Raw genomic sequence first — 27,221 nt, 5'->3', positions numbered from 1 at the left:
TAATTCTCAAACTAACTTTGAATTAAGAGGTAGGCCTAACATAAAAGAGAGGTCCACGATGATAAATAAATAAATACATAAGAGCACCTAGTAAATTCAAAAAATAAAGAGTGAGATCAATATATTGCCCTTGGGCATATACATTGTTTACTATTATTCCTCACTCCATGTTCTCCTATTTAGCCATTAGATATGATACAACATGTAAATTTCAATTAAAGTAAAAAAATATTAAATATTTTCAAATTGAAACCGAGATGGATAGACTTCCAAATCAAACTGATTAAAAATTTATTTCTGATTTAGTTCGTCTGCATTCATTTAATTCTAATAGTTGGCCCAAGTTTGACAACTTCAGAGTCTTCATTCCAAACCCTTTATTGAGCTCCAACCTATACCTTTGAATGAGTCTGCGTAGGATGTTATGATTCTGCAATTATTGATGGTGCATGTTACCAAATGCATCAATTTGACTTGATCAAGAAAAGTCAGAAAATTATCTACAACTCTGCGAAAAGAGAACTTGAATACAAAGCAACATTTGAAAGTCAAACTGAATGGAGACCAAGATGATAGGGCCTCATTTTGATAACTAATTGTCCTAGAATAAATTGTAAGAATACATAAATTCTTCCATTACATAATATTTCTTTTTTAGAAAAAAAATAAATTATTTAAAAGGGTTTATCTATCTGTATGACCTAAAAAAAATGGTAACCAATAGGTATGGAAGAAGCTAATCCATTGAATCTTGTATGAACTTCATGATGGTATAGAAAACAACAAACAAGTAAAACTCAGATAAACATGTTGGGCACGGCAAGTGTTCTCCAGTTAAAGTGAAGATGGAATAATACTCCATGAGAAATATGCAAAGACCTCCAGAGATAATACCTATACTTGCTGCTACTCCATCATGCTGAATGAAGGATCTGATTAATGAGTTTTTCAGGTAATTTCCCTGTTGCCTGAAGCAAAAGAGAAATTATGTCAGATGGCCCCTGAACTAACTGCGGCAGAATTGTGTTAAAGATATCATAATTTTATGGCAGCCACAAATTCACAAGAAAGCCGGGCAAATATAAATTTAGGACCACATAAGGAATTGTAACTACACGAAGTCTAAACACATCAGCGCAGAAGTTTGAAGATTAGTAAAGGATACTTGCAAAGTTCATGGGAAGTTTTACAAATAACAATAAAGAGCCACAACTAAACCATCCCCACTGAGACAGCGTTTGGCTCCTATACTATTGACAGAAATTAGAAGAGAAATTGCATACAACAACTTGGAAGAAGCACGGATGGGGTTGAGATTTTGCAAGGGAGATAGGGAACAGCATAATGATCTATACCCAAGCTTGCACCAATGGCAAGGAAGAGATGTGAAGTTAATTACCAACCTTCTCCTTATTGCAATCCTTAGAATCATGTACAAAAGAACTTAAGATGGTGGAAGGAAAAAAGCAAACCTGGAAGTGCCTCATGTGCAGAATTGGTTCACAGCCAATATCTGCAACTGACTTTCCACCAGGGGTTGATGAATTAAATCTGCTTGCTTCATAGGCATGAATAATGTTATCTTTGTCAGGAAGTTGATGGCAAACACTCAAAAGGGATCTCAGAGAGTTCATCTGCATACAAGACAAACTTTAGAGCAACTTGAAGTAGATATACCTGTTAACATATGCAAGTTAAAGCAATAGACAACATTCATTTCAGAATATGAAGATCTAACAAACATCAGTTTTTGGGCCGGGCAGAGTCTAAAGAACACTATAGCATCATCCTCTCAGATATATTAAAAATAAGTGTCTAACCTTCATATATGGACAAGAAGCACAACCTCCATGGATAGAGCAACCTTCACCCGCTGTTACACCAGGAACAATAGCAAGTTTGGCATGATCGTATGCTATAGAATAATTTAGACCCTGAGAACCATTTGGAGAAGTCCTTGATACTGAATCTGATGAGACAGGGAAAACAATCTCGACTTTGATATTGGCACTGAATCTCTTTGAATTCAGGAGATCACGAACTGCAGCAACTATGGAAGTCACCATTCCTGATTCAGTTCCTAGTACAAACTGCAGATGATCATCAACATCTCTATCCAAAGCTTCCTGTAACTGAGCTTTAATAAAATCTAAAATGTTCTGGGTGGAGCCTACGATTCCCATTCCTCTCCTCTTTGCTTCCATTGCCAAAGAAAACATTTCTCCAGGGACTTCAAAATGAGCTGTTAGAAAAGCATCACAATAAAGTTCTTTTATCCTCTCCACAACTTCATGACCAAAGAGATGGTGCACAATGCAGTTACCATCCTGCAGGTTAAAACTTATCAATAAGAATGTACAAATCTTGTTTGGAAATGCAAAAGACAATGACTAGAATGGAACAAAATCTATTTGAGCAAGCAGCAAGTGGGAAAACAGCTATAAACAGGACTATAAATTTCCTTAATTTCATCATAGCAACTACTATTTAAAAAATTGGTTAAATTTGAAGACTCAGATCTCTTAAATTTACTAATATACCACCAAACATAGGATATTATAATCCAGGTTAAATATTTAGGATAAGGATCAGCATCTGGGAACCAATACAAATCAACCAATTATTGCCTAGAATCTTTCAAAAGGGAGCAAGGTTGGGGGCATATAAAGAGAGGGGGATAGAATACTATTATTGTTCAAAACAAAGGCCACACATATAAGAGAAGCTCCATGCACATACTATCATTATTGTTTCCCTTTACCATTAAACACCAGATTGCCTATTACAAAACTTGCAGCAGCTTTGTGAAAATAATTATGCATTCAACAATTCCCACATATAACTTTTCTTTCACAAAATCTACAAGCACATACATTAAAGATTTCTCGCGCTCCATTAAACCAACAACCCTTGATCACTTTTAGGACGGAACTTTTCACCTATTCCGAGTGAGAAGCAGATAAACTGGAACTAAATCATATATATACCATTATCATACATAGCTAGTGACTAGAAAAGTATAAGATGAAGATATGAACTATTTTTTTCATTCATAAATTGCAGTTTCTTTTTTATTCCAAGCTTATCAATCCAGACCATACAAATCTAATATCCTTGGACAATCACAATATGGGTGCACATTAAAGCAAAGAAGCATGGTTGTTAGTATTAGAAGTTACAAAAACTCAGGTATTAGCTGTATTGGATTGGCAAGATCAGAATCGATGTAAAGATTTTGAATTTAAAAAAAACGTATTGAAATATGGGAAGATCAATATGACTTGATAAATTCAATCCTTGATTGAACATTTATTGTCTATGTTGTCATCTGAAGGACAAGGTTTTGGAATTTCTTTTCTGAAGGTGCTGTTAGTTGCTAAAATGAACTTTGAAGGCCAACATTCAATCATTATATAATCATAGTTGGCAAAGTCAGAATCCGTATCAATATTGACGAGTCCAAAATTCTACTTACCAACTATAATAAATCAGTATTCAGTAGGATTATTATTCAGTGTGATTATTAACACCAAATTTAAAATTTCTTATAGTACCAGTTTAGATATTTAATAAAAAAATTATTGGTAATATCTTAATAAATATTGAATTGAATGCAAGAGTTGCAACTCATAGGAACTATACATAAAACTATATTAGAACTATATAATAACAGCTTTATAAGACAACAATATTGATAGATCAATAATTCTTCTTCAAACATATCAACTATTTACTATTGATTGTAACCATCTTAAATGAAAATGTCAGCAAGGGATGATACAAAGGCTATTAAGAAGATTTGTTGTCAATGTAGAAGAAGAGACAATGGTTGGAATAAGTCACAACCTCATTGTGGAAGGAAGAAGGGAGGTTAGCAAGGATGCTAAACGGGAAAGATGCAAGTGGCAATCTCATAAGATTATGGAAGGCAAATGGGATGTTGGACACCTTCCACATCGAGTAGCCGAGGTAAAAAGGAGAAGGGACAGCGATGATAGGGAAAAACAGTGAAGACAAAGTGGGTGCATGATAGAGACAAATCAACCAATCTCATGAGCTCACGGACTGATCAAAGACAGAATAGGAACTCGAAGTGGAAAGGGGAAGCAAAGCAAGTCCCCTTTAAAATTAACTAGGTTATTATTAGTTATATATGTACAGTTGGTATTCAATATCATATTAGATGTAGAATAACTAATAATTAATTATGTGAAATATAATTTAATTAGTATGGTATATATGATTACATTATGTCAGGTCATGTTTAAAACAAAAAAAAAAAAACAAAATCCGAAGTCAAAAAATTTTGAATCCTCAAAACCCAACCCAAACCCCCCCAAAACCCCTGCATTTCTACGATCAGATGTTTAATAACATATTACATATAGAATATATAGTTATCAATTAACTCTATGATTATTATTGATATAAAAGATATCTAACATAATGGTTCAAATCAAGTTTCTTTGGTCTTATATAGAAACCCAAAAACTTGGCCCAAACCCAAAGTAAAATATTTTGAATACCAAAACCCAACTCAAAACCCAAAAAATTCACATTTTTTAGGTTAGGTCAGGTCAGGTTGGTTCAATCTTTGGTACAAATTAGATACATCAGTATCTTTGGCATCCCTAACTGACACCACCCTCATTTTAGATACGCCTCTATAGGTGTACATAGGTAGCACCCACCTACAATAGACACCTCCACTGATAGACTCAGCAGTCCCCTTGTCCTACTCTGGTTTACTTATTTCCCTTCATGATGGTAAAGGATCAAGGAGCTGTCACTCTCTTACTCTAGTTTTGTTTCTTTTTACGACTGATATCTTGCTCTTTGTGAGATGTTTGTCTATGCTATTTCTATAAACAGATCTTATCAGGAGGTTATAATTCTAGGTGAATAAATGCTCTGAATCCTGGTGAGACAATAGAGTTAGTATTTGGTCTTCGACTCAGAGGTTTCAAGTATCAATGCAAAATCAAGAAGCTACAAAGATTGAACTTTGACACAGTAAAGCGTAGAACTCTATTAAGCTTCATCATGGATTGCTCCTTTTTGTAACTATAAGGGCAACTGATCAAAGGGCACACTTAAAGTTGCATAATTCTCAAAAGACGCACCAAACTTTCAGATTTTCCAAAGGACACTTATTTCCCATGTTACCCCTCCCACCAACTACTATGGTGTTGCATTCAAAGAACAACACCACTATGGTGTTACAACAAAAATAAAAACAAAAACCAAGTTCTATCCCATTAGATGGGGTCAGCTATATGGATCCTTTTATGTCATTGACCTCTATCTCCTACTATATCATCATCTATAGTTAAATAAACTTTATCTTGTTTTATTGTTGCTAATCAAGTTTTTTTTTAGTCTTTCTCTTCCTCGTTTGATATGTGTGTTTGTCAGCATTTATTAATCATCTAAGTACATGCTCGTACTGTACCGTCTTCAACGTGACTCTTGGAGTTTTCCCTCAATAGATGCAACTCCGACTCTCTCTAATGCTCTCATTTCTTATTCTGTCCATCCTCGTATGTCCATACATCCATCTTAACATCCTCATCTCTGTAACTCCATCTTCTGCTCATGTGCTCGAGTCATAGCCCAACATTCAGCTTCATATAATATAGGAGATCTAACTGGGATTTTGTAGAACTTTTCTTTAAGTTTTAGAGATGCTTTACGGTCACATAAAACATCCGACGCTCTCCTCCATTTCAACCATCATGCTTGTATTCTATGTAAGACATTTCTCTCAGTCCCTCTATCGGAATATCATATGATCCAATGACTTTTCCATTGTGCATCTCATTTAAAGTTTGTTTTACTTCTGAAGTTTGAATTCCACGATAAAAATTTAAATTTTTATACTCATTTGACCTACTTAAATTACCTAAGTTATGTTAGCCACCTAAACCTTCATTAAAAAGTTGATGAAAATACCTTTTCTATCCTCTTCTATTTCTCCATCGTTTACTAATACCCTATTACATTCATGTTTAATACATTTTATTTGAATAAGAGATCTTGCCTTCCTTTCTCTCACTTTAGCTATTCTATAAATGTCTCTTTCCCCTTCTTTTGTATCCAATTTTTGATATAATCGTTCAAAAGTTTCATTATTTGCTTCATTCACTACTTTCTTAGCCTCTTTCTTGGCTATTGTATATTTTTTTAAAGTTTTCCTCATTTTTACAAATATATAATTCTTTATAAACGGTTTATTTTTCCTTCACTTTCTCTTGTACTTTCTCATTCCACCACTAAGATTCCTTACTTGGTGGTGCATGCCCCTTTGACTCATCGAATACACTCTTAGCTACTATTTTCAACTTTGATACCATTTTATCCTATGTCGTATTAGAGTAACCATATATTTCACCTAGTACTCCTACCTTCTCCTTAAATATATTTTGCTTCCCATCATTTAACTTCCACCTCTTAATTATAGGAGTCGTATATATTTTTTTATATTGATACTATGCTTAGACGTATATCCAACACTACTAATCTATGTTGGGTAGTTAAGCTTTCTCCAAGGATGACTTTACAATTTTTACAAATTTTTTTATCCTTCTTCCTAGCCATAAGAAAGTTAATTTGCGATTTATTATTTCCACTTTTGAACGTGACTAAGTGTTCTCTTTTCTTAAAAAATATATTAGCTAATATAAGGTCATATGCTATCGCAAAATCTAATATAATTTCTCTTCTTCATTTCTCGTTCCAAACACAATCCGATATACCCTCTCATATTTTCTCATTTTTCACTCCGACATGCTCATTTAGATCACCTATTAAAATCATTTCATTTGGCGAAATGTTTTGTAATACTTCATCTAAGTTGTCCCAAAATCTTAATTTGGTAGCTTCATCTAATCTTACTTGTGGTGCATATACGCTAATTATATTCATAGTTTCTGTCACCACTATTATTTTAAGGACTATAATTCTATCTCCTTTTCTAACTGCTCATACAATTTCATCCTTTAACGAACTATCTACAACAATACCCACTTCATTTTTTACTTTACTCTTTCCTGTGTACCATAATTTAAAACCCGAGTTCTCTATCATCTTTGCCTTCTCGCCTACCCATTTTGTCTCTTGTACACAGAAAATACTAATTCTTCTCCTAATTATCGTATTTACTACCTCCATTGATTTACCAGTGAGGGTTCCTATGTTCCATATTCCAAATCTTAGACTATTAGTTTTTCTATCATATTTGTTCTTATCCAACTTATAGTGTGAGAACACTTGCCTATTTAACACTACACCTAAGTTCTCACGAAGATGTAGTGATCTTTGCTGATATGTTACAGTCGGATTCTGCAACGCAAATTCTTGCATATTTAGCACTACACCTGAGTTCTGGAGATGTAGTGGTCCTTGCCGAGACGTTATAGTCCGGATCCTCTGGACCGCAAAGTGCGGTCTAGAGGATGGACCACTTCATTCATAGGTGAAAAATCATGGACCCTACCTGTTATACAGGTAGGGTCCATGAGATCCCACCTATCAGCAACCCCTGGTCCAGGAGCGGACCAGGGTTTGCGGTCCAGAGGATCCGGGCTGTTCATCTTCCCGAGAAGGACCTAGCATTAGCACAATAGTTTAATGGATTCATTCACTGAACATTTGTCATAGTTTTAGCGTTGGCTAGTAACCTAACACAACTCTTCTCCTTTATCCAGGCTTGGGACCAGCCATGATTGGTTCATCATGGGCATAGTTTTAACAACACCGTGGTGCTGGATTTCAAAATACGTGGTGCTGCATAAACCCTGAAACCAACATATTTTGAAAACCAGCACCACAATGGTGTTGTTCTTTGAAATGCAGCACCATGTGGTGCTGTTCTTTGAAATACAGTACCACAATGATGCTGTTCTTTGAAATCCTGTGGTGTTGTTATTTAAATGCAACACTACAGTGGTTGACGGAAGGAGTAAAATGGGAAACAAGTGCACCCTTTGGGAAATCTGAAAGTTAGGTGCGCCTTATGGGAATTCTGCAACTTTATGTGTGCCTTTTGGTCAATTGTTGTATAAGTAAAACAGGAAGAAATCCTAGGAATTAAAAACATCTGAAGGATCAATTTATTATTTAAAAAAATGACACAATCTCAGTAACGGGCGCTGAAACAATTTGCAATGTGAATGGACTTCTTTCTCAGCGGAAATGTGTGTTTTATTTTTTGGAGATGCTACTCGATCACAGACCAGTTGCTATGACAACTATACCTGATTAGAAGCTACATCCGAAAGTGATTTTGAAGATCTACAATATCTGTTAGTTGATGTTCACAATCTTATAATATCTATCAACTGGTTGGGAAACCTAAGTCTCAATTACACCAATTATCCATTGATCAATAACACCATTTGTTTATCCACTTCAACTAGCTCAAACACGTTCACATTATCAGATTTATTGCAGGTATGGAAACAACAAAGAAATACATCATAAAGAAGCTAACTTTATTAGTTATGTTTCAATTTTCTGTAAATTTTTACAACTAAACATGTTAAAAAAAAAACACATTCCTAACAAGATTATCCAAAAATATTATAACCAATAGCAAAAATCTGATAAATTATACTTCACAAACTGCTGTCGAAGAATGTACCAACACTAGAATGCTTCACAAACCTGATAGTAGAAAAGCCTGCTTAGTAAGGATCTTATAGAGTCTCTATTGTGATCTTGATGTATTCTTGATATCTCTTCATCTGTCATGTCAGCCATTTGACGAAACAACTCCACAATGTTTGCTCCCATGTAGGAATCAGGACCATACCAAACATTCAAATATGGTATCTGAGCAAATGCCTAGAAAAATTGTTAAAACTAATTAAAAATCTTTCCATAAAAACATGAGATTAATTAATCAGAAAAATGACTAATGTGTTCCAAGGATTGCCAACCTGCAATATAGTCTTGACAACATTAGATGAAGTACAAGTGATTGTTGGCACTAGCTCATGTACATAAGCCTTTGTCTCCAAGGAAGTATTTATGTAAATCACATGTAACGAAGGAGGTGAATTTGATGCTGCCTCCAGAAAATGCATATATGTTGGACTAGCTGCTGCATCCGCTAAAGAGCAACCAATTATGTCGCTGGACATTCTGTAGACACCAACCTGTATGAAACCTACACAGGTTTAAGTCTTCCAGAAAATAAGACTAATAAGTGAAATTCAATTTATCCTTGGGAAAAATCATAAGATGCCTGAAATTGGCTATGAAAGCTGTCAAACATTTTAATGAGACAATTAAATGTTCCTATCGGAGAATTTTTATTACCGATTGACCTGTTCTTTAGTAATGATGGAATAAGAAAGAATATGACTAGTATAAATATGGGTTCCCAAACCCTAGAGGGATGAGTTATTGATGTGTTCTCAGCTTGTGATCCATCAATGATTTCAGAAATTAAGGATTTCAGGAATTAGAACATGTCTACCATCTACTATTTCTTTTCTTCCATGTCAATTTCATAAGGTAGCCATATAGATTCAGGAACACCTTTAATTTATGCAAATTAGATTCATGCAGACTAGTTTATTTGTTAAATCATGCTAAACATTTTATTTTATTTCTTTAGTGGGATCAGAGACATTGTTTTATGCATGTTTAATGCTTTTAGAAAAAAGCTACATCCATATCACATGATAGCATGAAGATTTTTTATGATTAAAATTATTTTATATTTTGCATTTGATCATGTTACAATCTATTTAGTTTTATGACTTCAGTTATTAAGAATTTTTATAGAATAATAAATATTGCTTGATCAAAAAAATATTTATAATCCTTGTGTTAGTTGAATTTTAATTAATTAATTTTATCATTAAATGCGAGGTCCTGGAAGGGACTATTGTACGCAGTCTTACCCTACTTTACATGAGGCTATTTTCGCTACTCAAACCCATGACCTCTAGGTCACATGACAGCAACTTCACCATTATGCCAAGGCTCCCTTCAATTTTATCATTAATATCCAGTGATTAAATGATTTATTAATTGAACATCTCCAAGGAGGATTTAAATTTGACATCAGAGGTCGTTGTCATTGCTTCTTTGCTATTTTCCTCCGCCAAGCAAAGACCCGATCATGTTGATGCCTCCACGGGATATATTGAGTTTTAATTAATTAAGATGTTTGTGAATTAGTAATCAAGGTTTGATTAATAAGATAGTTTGATTACATATATAGGCATCAATGAGACTTGTTAATTAATTAAATGTTTGGATTAAAAGGTAAATGGAACATTGGCATTATGAAATGTCATGGAACCTTCTCAACTTCTCCATGAAAGTGCCTCCCAAATAATAATTTACTTGATTAAATCAACTAAATTTTAAATGATTAAATTAACTTAAATGATTGAATCCAATGTGAGGGATTGACTTGGTACCAAATATTGTAATTTTGGGACTACCAATTTCTTAGCAAAATTAGATCAATCAAATTAATAAAGATTTAATCAAACAGAGCCAAGTTTTAAATTAATTAAATTCCTATTTATTAACTAGCACAGTATTAAAGCCTAATTTATCGTTTATTTAAAATTTAGTGTTAATAAGACTTATTTGATAGTCATGTTTTCATAAATTCAGTTTCACAGATTAAATTATTAAACCGTTCGTCATAAAGCAAATCATTAAGTAAATTGGCATGTACATTTTAATGCCATAATTAACTATATAAATGTTGATTTGCATTTAGGCATAATTTCTATGAGGTATTTCCATTAATCTCTTTAATTTAGGAGGCTAAATTATAATGTCTTTAGAATGAGTGTGGCCAAAGCAGCTTGTTCTTTAGATAGTGATTATAAATGCCCTATTGAGCAAACCATAGAAACTCTTTTTTTTATTATTAAAGTTAGTAGTGAAATTTCTTAGATTTAGTAAATAGTTTATTCTCTTTATATTTGAATTTTCCTATTGAGGATAATTGTTTTACTCAAAGTTCAAGCTCTCAAGCCACCATTGTTTCAAACTTTAACTAGAACGATACTCTTTAACTAGACGGATACTATTTTAGTATTGTTGGTGGAAAATTGGAGGTAGAAGGAGGCCCTATGTTTTAGTGTGGCAAAGAGCGTTGAGTGTTAGTATGAAGCGAAACTCTCCAACATAATGATACAACGACCCATAATACATTGTCTGTACCAACTACAATCGAATTCCGATAATTTATCAGAATGATACTTTGATCGTTTCACTCGAATTGGTATGATATTTTAAACTATGGTTTTACGTTGCATGGTAATAAATGTGGCATTGTCAATGAAATTCGTCAATATTGTGACACTAGATACTTGGACATATCTCCATCAATAGAATAAAGTTAATAAATGGAGGTGTCTTTAAAGATATTTCTCTAACTTCAATACTTAAATAGATTGCTCAAGAGTAAGAAAACCATTATAAAAGTGCCAAAGGAACTAGGGATATTTTAGAAATCATGCGCACTAATGTATGTGGTTCATTGTACACTTCCATTTTAGATGATCACAAATACTTTGTCACATTGATTGATGATTATACATACATTCACCTGAAATACTAAATGCATTTAGCATTTATCAAGAAGTAGTAGAATATCAAGCAGGTATATATAAAGGTTTAAAATGTGAGGTAAATTGTGGAAGAGAGTATTGTGGTAGGTATACAAGGATGGGAAAGAAATTAGATTCATTTGTCAGGTATCTTCGCAAACAAGGCAGCATTATGATTCAATATTTGATGGTTGGAGAACCATGGCAAAATTGTATTGTAGAAAGGCAAAAGGACACACTTGCAATTTCATTATGGGTGAGGCTTTTGCGGGTGAAACCTTACTTGCAATTTCATTATGGGTGAGGCTTTTGCGGGTGAAGCCTTAAGGATATATGCATCATCAATAGCTTCCTACTAAGGCAATCCTTCAAACTCCTTTTTAATTGTTGATTGAGTTGTTGGTTTGTTAGAAACTAGTCATAGAGGAGCATGATTGGTAGCTCTTCTAAAAATCCATTGAGATTGATTGTTATTTCAACAAGAAAATGGATTTACTAACTAAACTCTTATGGTTCAAAAATTGAGTACATTTACCAAACTGAGATTTTCATAATATCTTTAAGAATGCTTGTAAAGGAATTTATTAAGAATCTAAAATATCATACAATATAAGGTATAAGAAATAATTTTATGTTGATGCATAATAAATATAGGTAAAGAGCAATAGTGTAGATAAGGTTTAAAAGTTCAAGCCGTGCCAGAATTTCAATTTATATCCGGAATGATACGATTTTGGTACCGTATCACGGGTTCAAAGCTTGGAAACAGCCTCTTGCAAAAAGCAAGGTAAGGCTGCGTACAATGGATCCTTCTCCGAGACCCTGCATAGCGGGAGCTTCGTGCACCGGACTGCCCTTTTTTTTTTTATCATACCGTGCATATAATTTCAGTACCGTAATATGTCGTGTTGATACAAGTTTGATACTTTTAAAATATAAAATACATTAATTAAAATTATTTTTATTAATATTTGGTCGCTATAGATGCTTATTATTAAATTATATTTGAGATGTTGAATTTTGAGTTTAAGTTTTAATATTATCTCGTGAAATGTTTGATGCCTATTAAGTAAAAGTCGATTTAGGTTAATTGAAGATCATCAAATAGTTTAAGCTATATTTAATTTAAATTTATTTAGATCAATTTAAAATTAAATCCAATTTATATATAAAATAATTTAGTTCATTAGTAGTTATATATTTTTTAAAATTAGAAATATATTTATTTTTTTTTTACTTTATTAATAATTTGCTTCTTTAATAAGTTTTTTCTCTATGTTTATGAAAAAGGAAAATCATCTTTAAAGAGGTGAAGAAGTTTTGTATTTCCTCTATTTACCTTAAAAGGTTTTTTTTTATCTTTGTTTATTTTGACAGTGGAAAAAATAATAAAGAAAAAAAAGAAAAAAAATTAATAAGAAAGAAAAAAATGGAGAAAAAGAAATACCTGCCTAAAAAATAATTAAAAAATAAAAAATAAAAAATAAAAAAATGTTGCCATGTGTTGCGCCCCCAAGGTGACGGTCGCGAATTGCCGCAGGGGTCATAGCACCCTCCGCAACCTCACAAGGTCATCGCATGGTCACAACAACCTCACGGTGCGATGGTGATATGGTGTCGATCAACAGGCAAAACGGTAAATTCCGCTCACAAAATTTAAATCACTGAGTGTAGATGAAGAATATGAAACTTTGGGAAACAATAATTTAAAAAAATTATAGAAAGAGACTACGATGACCGAAAATTAATTTGAATTCATACCTGGAAGGTCGACAATAGAAATTATATAACTTCTCAAGCAACTAATTAAAAAATATCGGGAACAAAAATAAGATTTACACATGGTATTTGTTGACCTAGAAATTATATGAAAAATTCTAAAAAAAAAAAATGTTAGCGTAACATCTATTGAAATAATTAGACATATATGAGGATGTAATGACAAGAGTGAAGATTTCAGGCGGATTAACCTATAAAGATAGGGTTACATTAATGATCAACTTTAAGTCCTTATCTTTTTACATGGACAAACTCACTGGACATATTCAAGACATGGTATCATGGTGCATGTTATTTGTAGATGATATTGTTTTGTTAGATGAAACACGTGAATGAATAAATGCTAAATTCGAATCCGGGCAAGTTTTAGGTTTAGTAGAGTAATGGCAGAATATATGAAATTTAAATTTAACAATATTAAATATAATGAGACAATTATTAAGATAAGAGATGACAAATTACTTAGAACTAACAGCTTTAAGTATTTAGGATCATTTTAGTAAAAGAATGGAAGAATGAAGGGATTGAGAGAGATGTCTTACATAGACAAGTAGGATGGTTAAAATGGATGAGAGCGCCGAATGTTTTATGTGATCGTAAAGTACTTCTAAAAATTAAAAGGAAGTTTTACAAAATGACGGTTAGACCTGTTATGTTACATGGAGTAGAATGTTGGCTCGAGCACATAAGCAAAAAATGAGAGTTGTAGAGACGAGGATGTTAAGGGGGATGTATGGGCATACAAGAATGAGCAGGATAAGAAATGATAACATTAGAGAGAAATATTTAAGATAGTATGGGCATGTACTTAGACGGCAATAAATGCTCCAATTTAGTGATGTGAAAGTATGACAAATACGCACATCAAACGAGGAAGAAAAAAAAACTTAGTTAGCAACATAAAACAAGATAACATTTATTTAAATATAGATGATAATATAGTAGACGTAGAACCCAATGACGTAGACCTCACCTAGTGGGAAAATACTTGGTTGTTGTTGTTGAACTTCTGCCAAAGCATAATCAACTGTTATGTTATTAAGAATCTAATTATAAATATGATATATTATAAGATTTAAAGTGTAATTTTACATTAATGAATATTTACTGCTATGGGTGAAGAACCCTAATTTTTCCCTTAACCTCTACATAAACATAATCAGCCACTGTTGATTTTAACATTAGTTTGAAGAATCGGAATGCAGTATACAGGTTTGGAAATCAAAACCATATTTATATTAGGATTATTGCACAAATGTTCATTTAAAACAACTAAAGAAAATCACATTACCTTCTCAAAACCAGCCTGATCAAGTATTGCACGAACATTTTCAGACATGAAGTCCACTCCAAGGACTGTGATATAGTCACATCCAGCTTCTGCCATCTTAACAGCACTATCTGCCATTACCAAGGAATCAGATATGTGAATGTGGGGCCACAACTTTTGGGCTGCAGTTAAAATGCCTTGAACCTCTGGATCCATGTAAAAGTGTGCTACTACCCCAATTTTCTTTTTTCTTAGCACATTCACCAATTCTTGGATCTTTGAACCATCAGGAGATAAGAACATTGCCTGGAATTAAGGCTACGGATGGATGAGAAATTCTCAAATTACCAATTATGTCAATGGAAGAACAGCACAACATATTATAGCTTTTACTAGAAAACAGGACAGGATGAAATTTAAAATAACAGAAATTACAACTTCACAAATAGAAAGTACCCATATTTCACAAGCACAGATCAACACTAAATATTGGAAAACATGCACTACAAATCCATCTGGGTAAGGGTGTGCCTACATGCACACCCAAAAGGCATAGCATAAATGTCAAATTCAATATGATACTGGACCAGCACAGTCATCATATGTAATCTGGAGTCCATTTAATGATGTGCCCTCTTACAATCAGTTTCAACAATTATTACTTAAGTTCATATAAGGCTTTCTTCAATTTACATATTATATAAGCATCCAATTATTGCGATACTCTGGTGGGACTATCATATAAATTTGACTCCCCTTGAAGAAAAGTGTTTAATAAATAATATGTGATCCTCTTGACTTTCTGTATACCCCATGATGATCATTTTCACAAATTTGCCAAACCATGTTGGTGGTGATTACTCAAGTCCATACAAGGCTTTTTCAATTTACATACTATATGAGCATCCAAATTATTTCTATATCTTGGTGGGACTATTATTTAAATTTCTTTCTCCAGTTCTCTGTGCAAAAATACATTCTTAGCATCAAATTATTATGACTCCAAATTATAATTAGTTGTCAATGACACTAGAATTGTAACAGTATTCATTTTTGCAGTTGGAGCTAAAGTCTCTACATAATCAATTAATCCCATAGGTTTAAATATAGCCCTTGACTACCAATCCTGCCTTGTATCTTTTTATTAATCCATCAACTCTATATTTCACTGTATACTCATTTACACCCTATAAATTTCTTTGCTACTTGCAACTTTACTCATTCCCATGTTTTGTTCTTCTCTAATGCCTCCATTTCTTTATTCATAATTTATTTCCATTTCTCACTGGATAATGCCTCGGATATGGGGTTAGGTATGACAATGATGTTGACATTAACCAAGAAGATTTTATGTGATGTTGAAAAATGTTTACAAGATAAAAAGTTCGCAAGGTGATATAAAAGTTGTTTTGTGCACTCTCTAGGTCCTTTCTTAATAGCAATGGGAAGGTTTAGGTCCTCATCACCTACATGAGATTTAAGTTTCAACTTGCAATAAAGAATTAAAAATTGTTAACTTATTCTCAGAATCTACACAGAATAGATATGACACAAATTTGGAGTAAATTCAGACATTGACTTAAACATCGGAAGTAATTACAACTCGAGCAAGAAATTGTCGTCATTATCTTCTAATATAGAATTCTACCTTTGAAGAAGATTAAGTGTGGTGAAGTAAGACATATATTGTTGATTGAAAATAACATCCTCCATCTGTCGTCACATAGAACTTCTTTAATAGAGGATGATAACATTTGTACCCTTTTTAAACTAAGGAACAATCTATAAATACGGATTTTAATGCCCTTGGGTCTAGCTTTCCTCTATTTTAACTATGTACATGAACAAATGACACACTCAAATATTCAAGAGATGGATTATCTTTAGTATGTATATTTGGATAGAATGTTGAGTCTTTTCCCTTAGACTCTTGAATCCAAGATTTTAAAAGGCAAACAATTTATAAGATGAACAACCATCAAAAGTATGTCCCCAAATAAGATTCAGGCATATTTTTTTTAAGAATAAAAGGACATAGATTGATTGTAGGAGATGATCATTTTTGTTTCCTACAATTCGGTTAAATTGTGATGTATTAACACAAGATAATTCATATACTATTCTTTTTATTAAAAAAAACAAGGAGCTAGGATTCGATTGAAATAATTCCTAGCATTATTTGTTTTAAATCTTTTGATATTAACTCCAAATTAATTTTTAATCACAGAATAAAAAATTGGAAAGATATTATTAACATCATATTTATGTTTCAGTAAAAAAAATCTAAGTAACACAAGTACAATCATAGATAAAGGACACAAGCCATTTTGCTCCATAAGCATTAGTAGACCCTAAATATTACTATGAATGAGATTTAAAAAAAAAAAGAAGGAAAAGAGCTTCTTTTATTACTTAAAGGAAAATGGAAGAGACACACATTCGTATTTAGCAAATTCACACACTTCACAATAGAAATCTCAACATTTATACTTTGGAATAAAGATGGAAACAAAATTTAAATGGTTCTAAAAGATGGATGTCCAAGTCGGTGGTGGTGGTGAAGTCAAATCTTATCATTATTAGACAAATAAAGTTATGAAGCTAAAGAGGCAAGAAAGGTAATGTTGATTGACCCAGTGTCTCAAGATAGTAAAGCTCATCTCTTTCTTAAGCATGTCCAATCATTTCCCAGAATTCTTGTCCTGAAATACAAAATAACTACAATGAAAAATCACATTGGAACATAAATCTTAAGCTTTTAGATAAAGATAAGGTTTGTGGATAATTTGGAGACATAAAAACATTTTCTTAAGATTAATAATGAGCTTATGTTGGCATCTATTGCACCTGCTACCTTAGTCAAAGAACCATCGGTCGTGGCTATTTGATTTGGAGAGTAAATGGAAAAGACACTTGATGAGTGGGTGATACAATTAGTAGCTCTAAATCCATGATCCAAGGGTTTGAAAAGGGTTATATCAAAGACATTTAATTCAATAGCGGATGAAAACTTACCTGAGTACACCATTGTACAAGTACCAAAAAGCTTGCTAAATTACCAATAAGAGAGCTCAGCCTCTCAACCTCTTGTTGGGTCCATACAACTCTTTTGGTGGTACTTCATTTTATTGTGTATTTGTAATATGCATTTGAACATTGATCCTTATTTATTCTCCTTTATGAGTATAGTGTGTCTTTTTTACAATAGGTGCACCATAAACTATCACAATGATGAGCCTTTAGTTGTTCAAGTCTTCTACTTTTAGGAAATTGAGTTTTTTTCCGTGTTTGTGGTTGAATTATTGCACCACTAGCTACCATAGTGGAGCTTCCCGTGCTTTGAGATTTGAGCATAAGTCTTCTTCTGCTTTCCTCCCCTCGAACCAGTGCAACCACTTCATTAAAGCACAAAAAATACCACAAATCTTGATTCCACTTAATTAAATTATGGATTGTCTTAAAAGAAAATTTAGTTCTTCTCATAAGTTTTTCTATTAATTGGCATATACTGTCTTGTATAGCACCTATTGTTTTCAACTTCACCTTGTATACTTGAGAAGCATCTCTTGCTTTTGAATATATTTATTGCATTGCATCCCAAATGTCCTTAATAGTTGCCAAGAACATACACGTCTCACTAATCTCATAAACCATTCAATTCCATAGCCATGTCATAATCATTGAATGTTCTTCATCCCATACGTTAAACAGAGGATCTCCGAGATTTGGTCCTATACCCATAAGATGACATAACTTTCCTTTTCCTTTAAGCACAGTACGAATAAGCTAAGACCACTTGAGATAGTTATTTTCAGTCAATTTATAAGCAACCTGGATATTTTATCTCCAAATTATTGAGATCGAACGACCTCCTCTAATCGTGCAGTAGCAGTTGTTTCTACAACTTTTGGCATTTTTGTAAGTGGTCCAAAAAAGATAAACCGTCAATGATGAAGAATAAAGAAAGGAATTACGCCATGAAGGCTGGTAAAAAAAATTATGAAAAATATTCTATTTTGTCTTTAGAAATCAGAACAAAACAAAACAAAACAAAAGAACACTGATAAAGGTTGAAGGAGGAAATCCAAAACTAAACCTAATGCTCTGGAACCTTGCCGTAAATTGCAAATTATATTACCTCAAAACTTATCCAATAAATAAAATTCTAATCCTTTTTATAAATTAATAACATGACTAGGGTTGTAAATATGCCAAGCCGAACCAAGCTTTGGATTGTTAAAGCTTGTTTGATAACGTAACCAAGCCAAGTTAAGCGTAAAATTAACTAAGACGTTGAAATGATTGTTTAAACTTGACTTGATTTCTTTTTTTACAAGCTTGAGCTTTGCTTGTTTAGATGTTATCGAGCTCTCAATTCGAGTTTGTTTGATGGTTTGAAACTTTTATATTTTTTAAGCTTGTTTAGTTGGTTAGTGAGTTTGATATTTGTTTGTCTATTTTGAGAGGTTTTTTTTTTTGTTTATTTGCAAGTTTAATAAGAGTTTTATCGATGAACATGATTCACAAACTATAGTCATGGACATTGTTTATAAACATTATTCACAAAAGGCTCTATTCATGAACATTAACGAGCTACACATACGTGTTCGAGCTTATTCATTTAGTTTAATGAGTTGTTCAAACTTGTTCATTTAATTGATATTGTATATATTAAACAAACATAAACAAGCTCTTATCGAGTTGAAGCTTGCTCATGAACATTTGGTTCATTTACAATCCTAAACTCAACTTTTCTAAAATAAACTAATCAATTTTTTATGAAATCTAACTATGCTATCATAACCCATAATTTACGTAATCATAATTTCTTTCATGATTTATGGAATATTTGCAACCTAATTTTTAGAGATATACATGGTTACAAAATCATATCTTCCCACATTCTACTGTGAATTTTATTTTAGGGCTATATAGAACTAATCAAAATCAAGATTCTATTATGGTGATCATCCATAGATTTTCCAAAATGACACATCATCTCATGAAAAACTTAGAATACATATCATATACCTTAATGGTTCAATAAAAAATTGTTAGATTGCGCGTATTAGTATTTATAGTCAATAGGAACGTCAAATTTAATAATCACATTTATTTAGTACACACTTAAGTTAGTATATGCATTTATTATGCCATAGCCTAGCTTAGGAAGGCCATTTAGTTGTTTAGTGGATTTGAGATTCTAATTGTCAATTGTGGAATTTACTTCCAAGAATTCTATAATAGATCAACTTGTAGATGTTATTTTGAAGTTGTTTATGCATCTAAATTCGTCAACCTAGTGATTTAATTGCTCTACCAATTTTTCCACCCATCTAAATTTGTAAGAGTTTTATTGAGTGTACTAGAGAGGTTAATGCCAATATCAAAAGAAAAATTTTATTAATTGAGTAGGAGTGAATTTCACATTTTATATGTGACTTGCATAATACTTTCCAAAACACATTCAAAAAATTCAGACTTACTCTACTAGTCCCTTTGCATTGTGAAAATAAATGACAGTAAGGATTATGTTACTCACTTGCCAGCTGAAGTTAAGATATGCACTGTAGAAAACTTATTATAATATCAAGGGGCATTCAAGCTGTAGAAGACATTCTAATATCAATGAGCATTTAAACCGCAGGTACCCAACTACAACTTCCCTGTATTCATGTTATGAATATTATTCAAATGTAATGCAAAACATCTATATTTAATAAATTCTGGATGTGCCATATAGGCTCTATTTACCCTAGAGAGTGGATAGAAGAGAGAAACGAGTATCGGTGGAGAAGGATCAATGGTGAAAAGGGAAAAGAAGGGAGGAAAAGGAGGAAAGGGGAAACAAGGAAGTTGCAGCTGTCACAACTAGACTGCGACCGCAAGTTCGCAGCCAAGCCGCAGCTGCGAATCACAAGGCCACAGCTCGTGGCTAGTCTTTGAGCTTAGAGCTTACCACAAGTTCACAAACTTAGTGGGGGTTTTGGAATTGTCGAAAGAGGTTCAGACTATTGATTTGCTGGAGTTTTTTTATTAGAAAAGAAATAAAACTTGTTCTATCTGATTTTGGATGTACACTAAAATACGCAAAAATCAATCAGTGGACAGATTTTAGATCCGTCCTTTCTTTAATTTTAAGTGAAGTAAATAGAGGAAAGTGTCTTGACTCATGAGCAATCCATTGTTTTCCTGTTCCATTTCTTCAGAGTAGACAGGGCAATAAAGTTCAAGACATTGTTGATCGAAAGAAGAATAAGCAGGCGAATGCCACTGTAGCAATCAAGGATATCCAATAATAAATTACCACTGTGCAAACTCAAGAAAAGCCAACTGAAAGGACTTTGCATATAGAGATCAACTGCAAACCCAATAATGAGTCAGAAAATGTGTCAAATAAAAAGATATAACTTTACGGACGCCATACAAAAACATTTGAAAAATCATTAAAAAAAATCACATATACAAAAAATAGCTAGTTTGATTCTACACATTTATGCACGTAAGCAGGTCCCAAGGTATAGTATTCATTTAATGGCCATGAACAATTTTGGATCAAAAAACATTGATTAATTATGCTACTGTAATCTAGGTTGACAATGAATTGGAACGACATCAATGACGATGACAAATGAAAGGCTTTACCAATTCATTTTCACTAACAAATGGAAACCAAAAACAGTCATCAAGCAAAACTGGCATATGCGCAAACAGCATATGAAATAACTTTATGAAAACGTAACTCCTAACTCGCATGAGTAAAAGAAACACCATGGCGTCCAATCTACACAACGACATACAGGAGAAACATAAATAACTTGAATCATGTCCAGACAAAAACAGGAACACTTTTAAGGTAAGATTTTATCGGTGAACATGTCAGTTACAATTGGCGGAAAAACTGCTCACCTGGGCTTCGGCGTAGCTCCCCTTGGCCTCGATCCCATCAGCGCCAATGATCAAGGATGGAAATGGCTCAACTGGCGGGCGACCTTCTTCCTTAGCGATCAAAGCTTTGGTCCTCTTCTGCATGCTAATCAGCAAATTGTGCCACGTGTTAACCCTCGAGGGCGCCCGGACCGACAACCCGACCACGTTCAGATCTCCAAAATCGTCCGGCGTCATACCCAACACCTCCTCGGGCAGCGCGCCATCGAGCACTGAGATGAGGCAGGCGCAGAAACCCTTGGTTATCTCGGAATCGGAGTCGGCGGCGAACCTCATGCGGCCGAGGCCATCCATGGCCACGGAGAGCCAGACCTGGGCGGTGCAGCCCATGACACGGTTGGCGGGGACGCGGTCGGACTCGGGGAAGGCCGGAAGGGAGGAGGCGCATGCGAGGAGGCGCTTGACGCGATCGAGAGACTCCGGAAGGGAGCGGAACTCATCCACGAGGAGGCCGAGGCGGTGGCCGACTGGGGTGGGGGGCGCGGCGCGGTCATAGGCCACGGCGGAGCAGGGGCGAGGGGCGGCAGGGATGGGGTTGGGGGTGTGAAGGCAGCGGACGGCGAGAGGCCGAGCGGGCAGGTGCGGGCGGCATCGGGCGGAACGCGGAAGAGGCAGAAGGTGAGAAATAGGGTTGTGGTTGCAAGTAGGGCAGGTAGCGGCGTTGGGGAACCTACTAGATAAAGCCACCGCTTCCATGGCTGTTGCTCTTTTTGCCTTGGGCTACGCTGGTGCTTCCTCCTCCCTTTCCCGATCTTATAGCGGCGTAGCAGAAAGAGTGTAGGAAAGAGAGGAAGAAGCAAAGAGAGGAGTCGACGGAAGTGGAGAGGACGACTGGTGCAGGGAGGAGGCGGCTAATCGAGAAATTGCGAGGAACGAGGTAGTTTGGCAAATGCGAGTGCAATTCCGAGTGGTGGGCCTATGGGCCTTTTTTTTCTTTATATATCAAAAGGTTTAATAATTTTAGTTACATTTATTTACCTAAACTCTAGATATTTTATTTATCACTGAAAGGTCTTAACTACCACGACACCTTGCTCACGGGGCATCTATCTCTTATTTTGTATAAGGAATAGGGTTTTCTAATATAGAATTAGATTAATTACACCACTATTAATGGGAGTTAACCTTCCTTCTATTTTACTTAAGACTTACTCGTTTTTGCAAACTTCTCCATCATTGGACGGACCTAGTTTTCTTACAGCTAATTAGTTGATATGCTTAAGTAGTTTTAGGGTAAACATTTAAAAAAAAAAAAAATTTATTTCTATTATCATCAAACCAAAATGATGTTTTATTTAAATATATATATATATATATATATATATATATATATAATGCATCTCATATTTTAAAAATATCCTTGTCCAATGTTATTATAGTAGTTTTAGTCAAATTTACTTTAAATTTTAAAACAACTTAAAATAAAATTGTTCTAATATAAAAGTTTTAATCCAAGTTGATGATCAAATAATTTCGACCAATGAGTCACTCCACATCATAGTAGTCTTGGTCAAAATTACCCATTTTGATAAATTAAATCATTTTGATCAAATTAAGAATAATTTAAATTAATATTGTAATAGCTTGAATCAATATTAAAATAATTTTAGTTTAAATAAAGAGAGAGAAAAATAAATGGGTCATCATTACCACCATTAGAGTGGTTAAGACAAGAGTAAAAAATAAAAAAAGAAGAAAAAGAAAGGAGTGTGATTTTGAAAACGACCCCTCCTCTCAAATTTGACCATAGGGAAGGAGGAAGACCCATTTAAGTTGAATTTTCCACCACCATTGTCCATTAACAAGGAAAAGAAAAACAAATGGAAAAGAGAAATAGTAGTCAAAGGAATATTTGGCTCTTTAACCTCATTTCGGCTTCGATCGTGTGGCCAAAATTGGGTTGGCCATTTGTTTTTGCCTTTTCCAGAAAGTGATGTATTGTTCTTAAAGCGTATTGACCTTTGGGGTGTGGTAGGGACGGCAAGGTGAGTGGAAGTTGCATCCATTCCTAACGCAATCGGACACATGACAAAGTGTGCGCCCATGACTATTTTAGATTTGGTTCTAGATGTTTTTGTTTTTCCTCTCAATTATTTCATCTGACTTTATGCAAGTTTTCTCAATTTATTCCTTTTTTTTTTTTGGTCATAGTCGCTTGGATTCAAGGCTAAGTTGGAGCTCATGATTAATACCATGACCGTGTGCTAGTGGCTATGATTTGTGAATAGATTGGGAGTGATTTTAGGCCGGGCAATGAACTAGTGCCCATTGTGGCCGCGAGTTTGCAACTATCATGATCGAGATGATCCCAATCAAATAGTGAACAATTAATGATTTGATCGTTGATGTTGTGATCGCGATTCATGGCAAGCCACGGGAGTGACTTGCGATGCGAGTTTGGCTGATTGGTGGTTGTTAGCTCGGGAGTTTATCACTCCGAGTTTACTATGAGTGTTTAAGATGGAGGATAAAAATTCTATTCAATTTCCTAATGGATGGGAAAATGATTAAAAATTAGTTCATAGCAATTAGAATCCGTCTACATATCATTTTGATTATGTTTTTTTAAAACTATAGGGCAGTCTATCTTTTTTTTTTCATCCATCTTTCAGAATGAACAGACCTGTGACTTAGGTCATCACAAATTCATAAATGTAGCAGCTTATCTCAACAGTCTTCTCGACGCACTTGAAGTGTTTGAATGTGTTTGTACGGTGAGGAGAGACATTTTATAAGAATATTATACTTAACTCTTAATAGTCAGAACGACTTTTTTTCAGTCTTTAGTATACCGTCTCAATTTCATATCAAAAGCATATTGCTCTCTTCCCAATAAAAAAAAATCCTATAACTTTTTTTCTATACCTACATTATTAACTTTTTAATGCATCATTAAAATCTCAAATCTTGCATTCATAATAAGTGAGTTTTTTTCTTCAAATTTTTTATTTCACAAATCTCTTTAAAAATCTCCCATTGGAGGTACCCTTAAATTGTTAGTTCTTTGATTTTAACAAATGAACCATAAATATTTTCCTATTCTTATTTTGGACTTAAAACTTTTTTTATAATATGTATCTAACTATTCTGACTAATTTTAAAAATAATTAATTTGACCCTAAAATTTTTTTTACAAGCCTATAGAATAAATTCAAAAAACATAGGTAGACTTTGGAGGGGACCCTAGTTTGTCACTAGTTACAACAATGCCCAGTATGAGATGGGAACTATCGCTGTGTGCAAAGGAGCCCCACTGTTTTACCATCGTACCATACTTTGTGTAGTTTAAAACTTCGATAATCTAAATATTCAACTCTTATAATCCGATTAAGTTTAGAATTAACCGATCTAGTCTTATAAAAAAATTCTATTGATTATCAAGATAAACAAAAAATATGGATGATCATAACATCTCCTAAAACTTGTATTTTGTTATATTACTTAATGTTAACTTAACCTTCAATATTATTCTAGTTCTAGTAAATGTTCGGTAGTATAAAAAAATTTTATTAGTCATCAGAATAAATCAACAAATATGGATGATTATAGCATCTCCTAAATCTGGTATCTTATTATATTACTGTATGTTAACTAACCTTCGATATTTAGTTCTAATAGTATATGGAATAGCCAAGTGGTTGAATCTCAAGCTTTGCAGTATTTTAATTAAAGTTCTCTATATACCATGCATCTTTTTTAATATATATACAATTAAGGAGATAGAAATAATAATTAAGCATAATAATAGGTCGATGCTCCCAGTCAACCAATAAAACAAGAAAAGAAGTCAAGCAAATTCCACCAAGTGAGTTTAAAAAGACTTGGGAAATGGATATATAGTCAAGCTTTGCTTTCTTAATATAGAAATGGAAATAAAAATGATAAACCTTTTGCTTTATATATATATATAGCTATTGAAAATTGATTAAAACTAATTAGTTAAATCATCATAAATTAATTTTTCAAATGAATGAGAAATTAAAATCTAAAATTATTAAGGATTGTCTATTTTGATCAAATGAAGATATTAGCTCCAATACTAGCGAAGCTCATAAAAAATACATGTACATGAATCTTGAATATGCGTAATTATTAATTCTCATGAGACCATTAGAAGGTAAGAAATCAACTTATAATTAAGGATTAAATCCCAATATTAGGATGAGAATTGATTGATTCATAGTTAATTAGGATCCGTCAACTTGAAATCATACCATGCATGTAATTTGTTAAAATTTGGTGTATGAAAACCACAAAAAACCCACATCAAGCTTTGATTTTTTTAATAATCCAATTGTTTGTCTACGGTTGAATGTAGCAGTGTGAATACAACAAATACAACCAATAGAGGAGTAGCTACCTCCATGAGCACGATGTAGCAGTAAGGTCTCAATGTGAATTCTTAGAGCAACATGAATCAGTCCTTGATTGCGACAGGCATGGACACTTAATTTGATAGAAAAAACTTTGTTGAGGTATACACGATTCGAATACTCAATTCGGGACACATGCAACCCTACAGCAATGAATGGCCTGTGGAAGTCAGCTGCCAATGTACTGTCATAAGCACTTTCGGATTTATCAGGCCAACTATGGAGGAGGGCCAATCATCTTCAGGATTTATTGGGTCAGTATTGATTTGGACATCTAGATTAAAATAAAAAAAAATAGCATCTTGACAGCTATCAGAGCAACAAATAACGGATTAGTGAACAATGGATCCACTGTATGCAAACACATTATATCAATGTTTGTTCCACACGTCCTATGCCTCCGGCGCTATGATACAACAACAAGATATTTAAATTATTATCTAAATATTCACGATTCGAGTTTCAGTTACGATGAATTTATAAAAAAAAATTCTCTAAATGAGACACGTGACTAAAAAATGCTAAACTCTTAGGCTGTCCGCTACAAGCGCTTCCCGATTTATCCTGATAGTTGATGGGAAATTTCCATGGGACCAGATCGATCAACCCATATTCGATGTTACCCAACCTGATTAATCATTTTTTGTGCCACACGTCCCAGACAAGGTATAACTCCTATGGCGAATGGAATTCCAAGTTGTGTGAACAACAACTTGTGCGAAGAGGTAACAACTTGCCTATAGCAAACTCTGAATCATCAAGCAAGGGATCTCCTATAGTAGGTCCTGAAGAGGTAACAACTTGTGTGAGATCGACAACTCGTACTACAGACCATCTAGTCTTCTTTGGCAGGCCACTTTATATTTGTTATGGTCTCCTGTTCATAAAAGACTACATCTTTCCTTCAGGGACTTGTTATGGTCCCATGTACATGAAGAGGTAATGACTTTTGTTTATATTACTTCTGTGTTCATGGAGTCTGCAGGGAGTTGGTAATATGCTTATGCAGTTTCACCACCTTTGACCTCCATCCCATCGAAGTCAATGTACCAAGAAGAGAGGCAGGCAACAAGAGATACCAACTAAAGAAACTTCCCCGAGAAACAACTCTTCGGATAGATGAGAGCAAGTAACAAATTCTACTTGTGGTTGCAATTTTCAAGCAACAGATAGGAGTTCTATCATCAAAATTCCTACTGATCATGGCAATAAATTCTGAGCTAGCAAGTTCAACAATGACAAAGGACGCTTTTAAGAGAGGGTACA

At 33.8% G+C, this 27,221-nt stretch overlaps 1 protein-coding gene across 1 annotated transcript; it reads right to left on the bottom strand.

The window, feature by feature from the left end:
• Positions 1 to 22,494, bottom strand: LOC121971790 (quinolinate synthase, chloroplastic-like). The gene is made up of 8 exons (XM_042523223.1): positions 21,544 to 22,494; positions 14,656 to 14,940; positions 8,940 to 9,158; positions 8,665 to 8,844; positions 1,821 to 2,327; positions 1,473 to 1,634; positions 895 to 968; positions 1 to 430 (listed from the first exon to the last, which is right to left on the bottom strand). Exons 1-7 carry the CDS (start codon positions 22,276 to 22,278, stop codon positions 915 to 917), a joined length of 2,142 nt encoding a protein of 713 aa, XP_042379157.1. The 5' UTR covers positions 22,279 to 22,494; the 3' UTR covers positions 1 to 430; positions 895 to 914.
• Between the last annotated feature and the right edge of the window lie 4,727 nt (positions 22,495 to 27,221).

The sequence above is a fragment of the Zingiber officinale genome, chromosome 4A, assembly GCF_018446385.1.
Source record: "Zingiber officinale cultivar Zhangliang chromosome 4A, Zo_v1.1, whole genome shotgun sequence".
Taxonomy (NCBI): Eukaryota; Viridiplantae; Streptophyta; class Magnoliopsida; order Zingiberales; family Zingiberaceae; genus Zingiber; species Zingiber officinale.
Note: the sequence above shows the minus strand (reverse complement) of the source record. Positions and strands in the feature narration are given on the sequence as shown.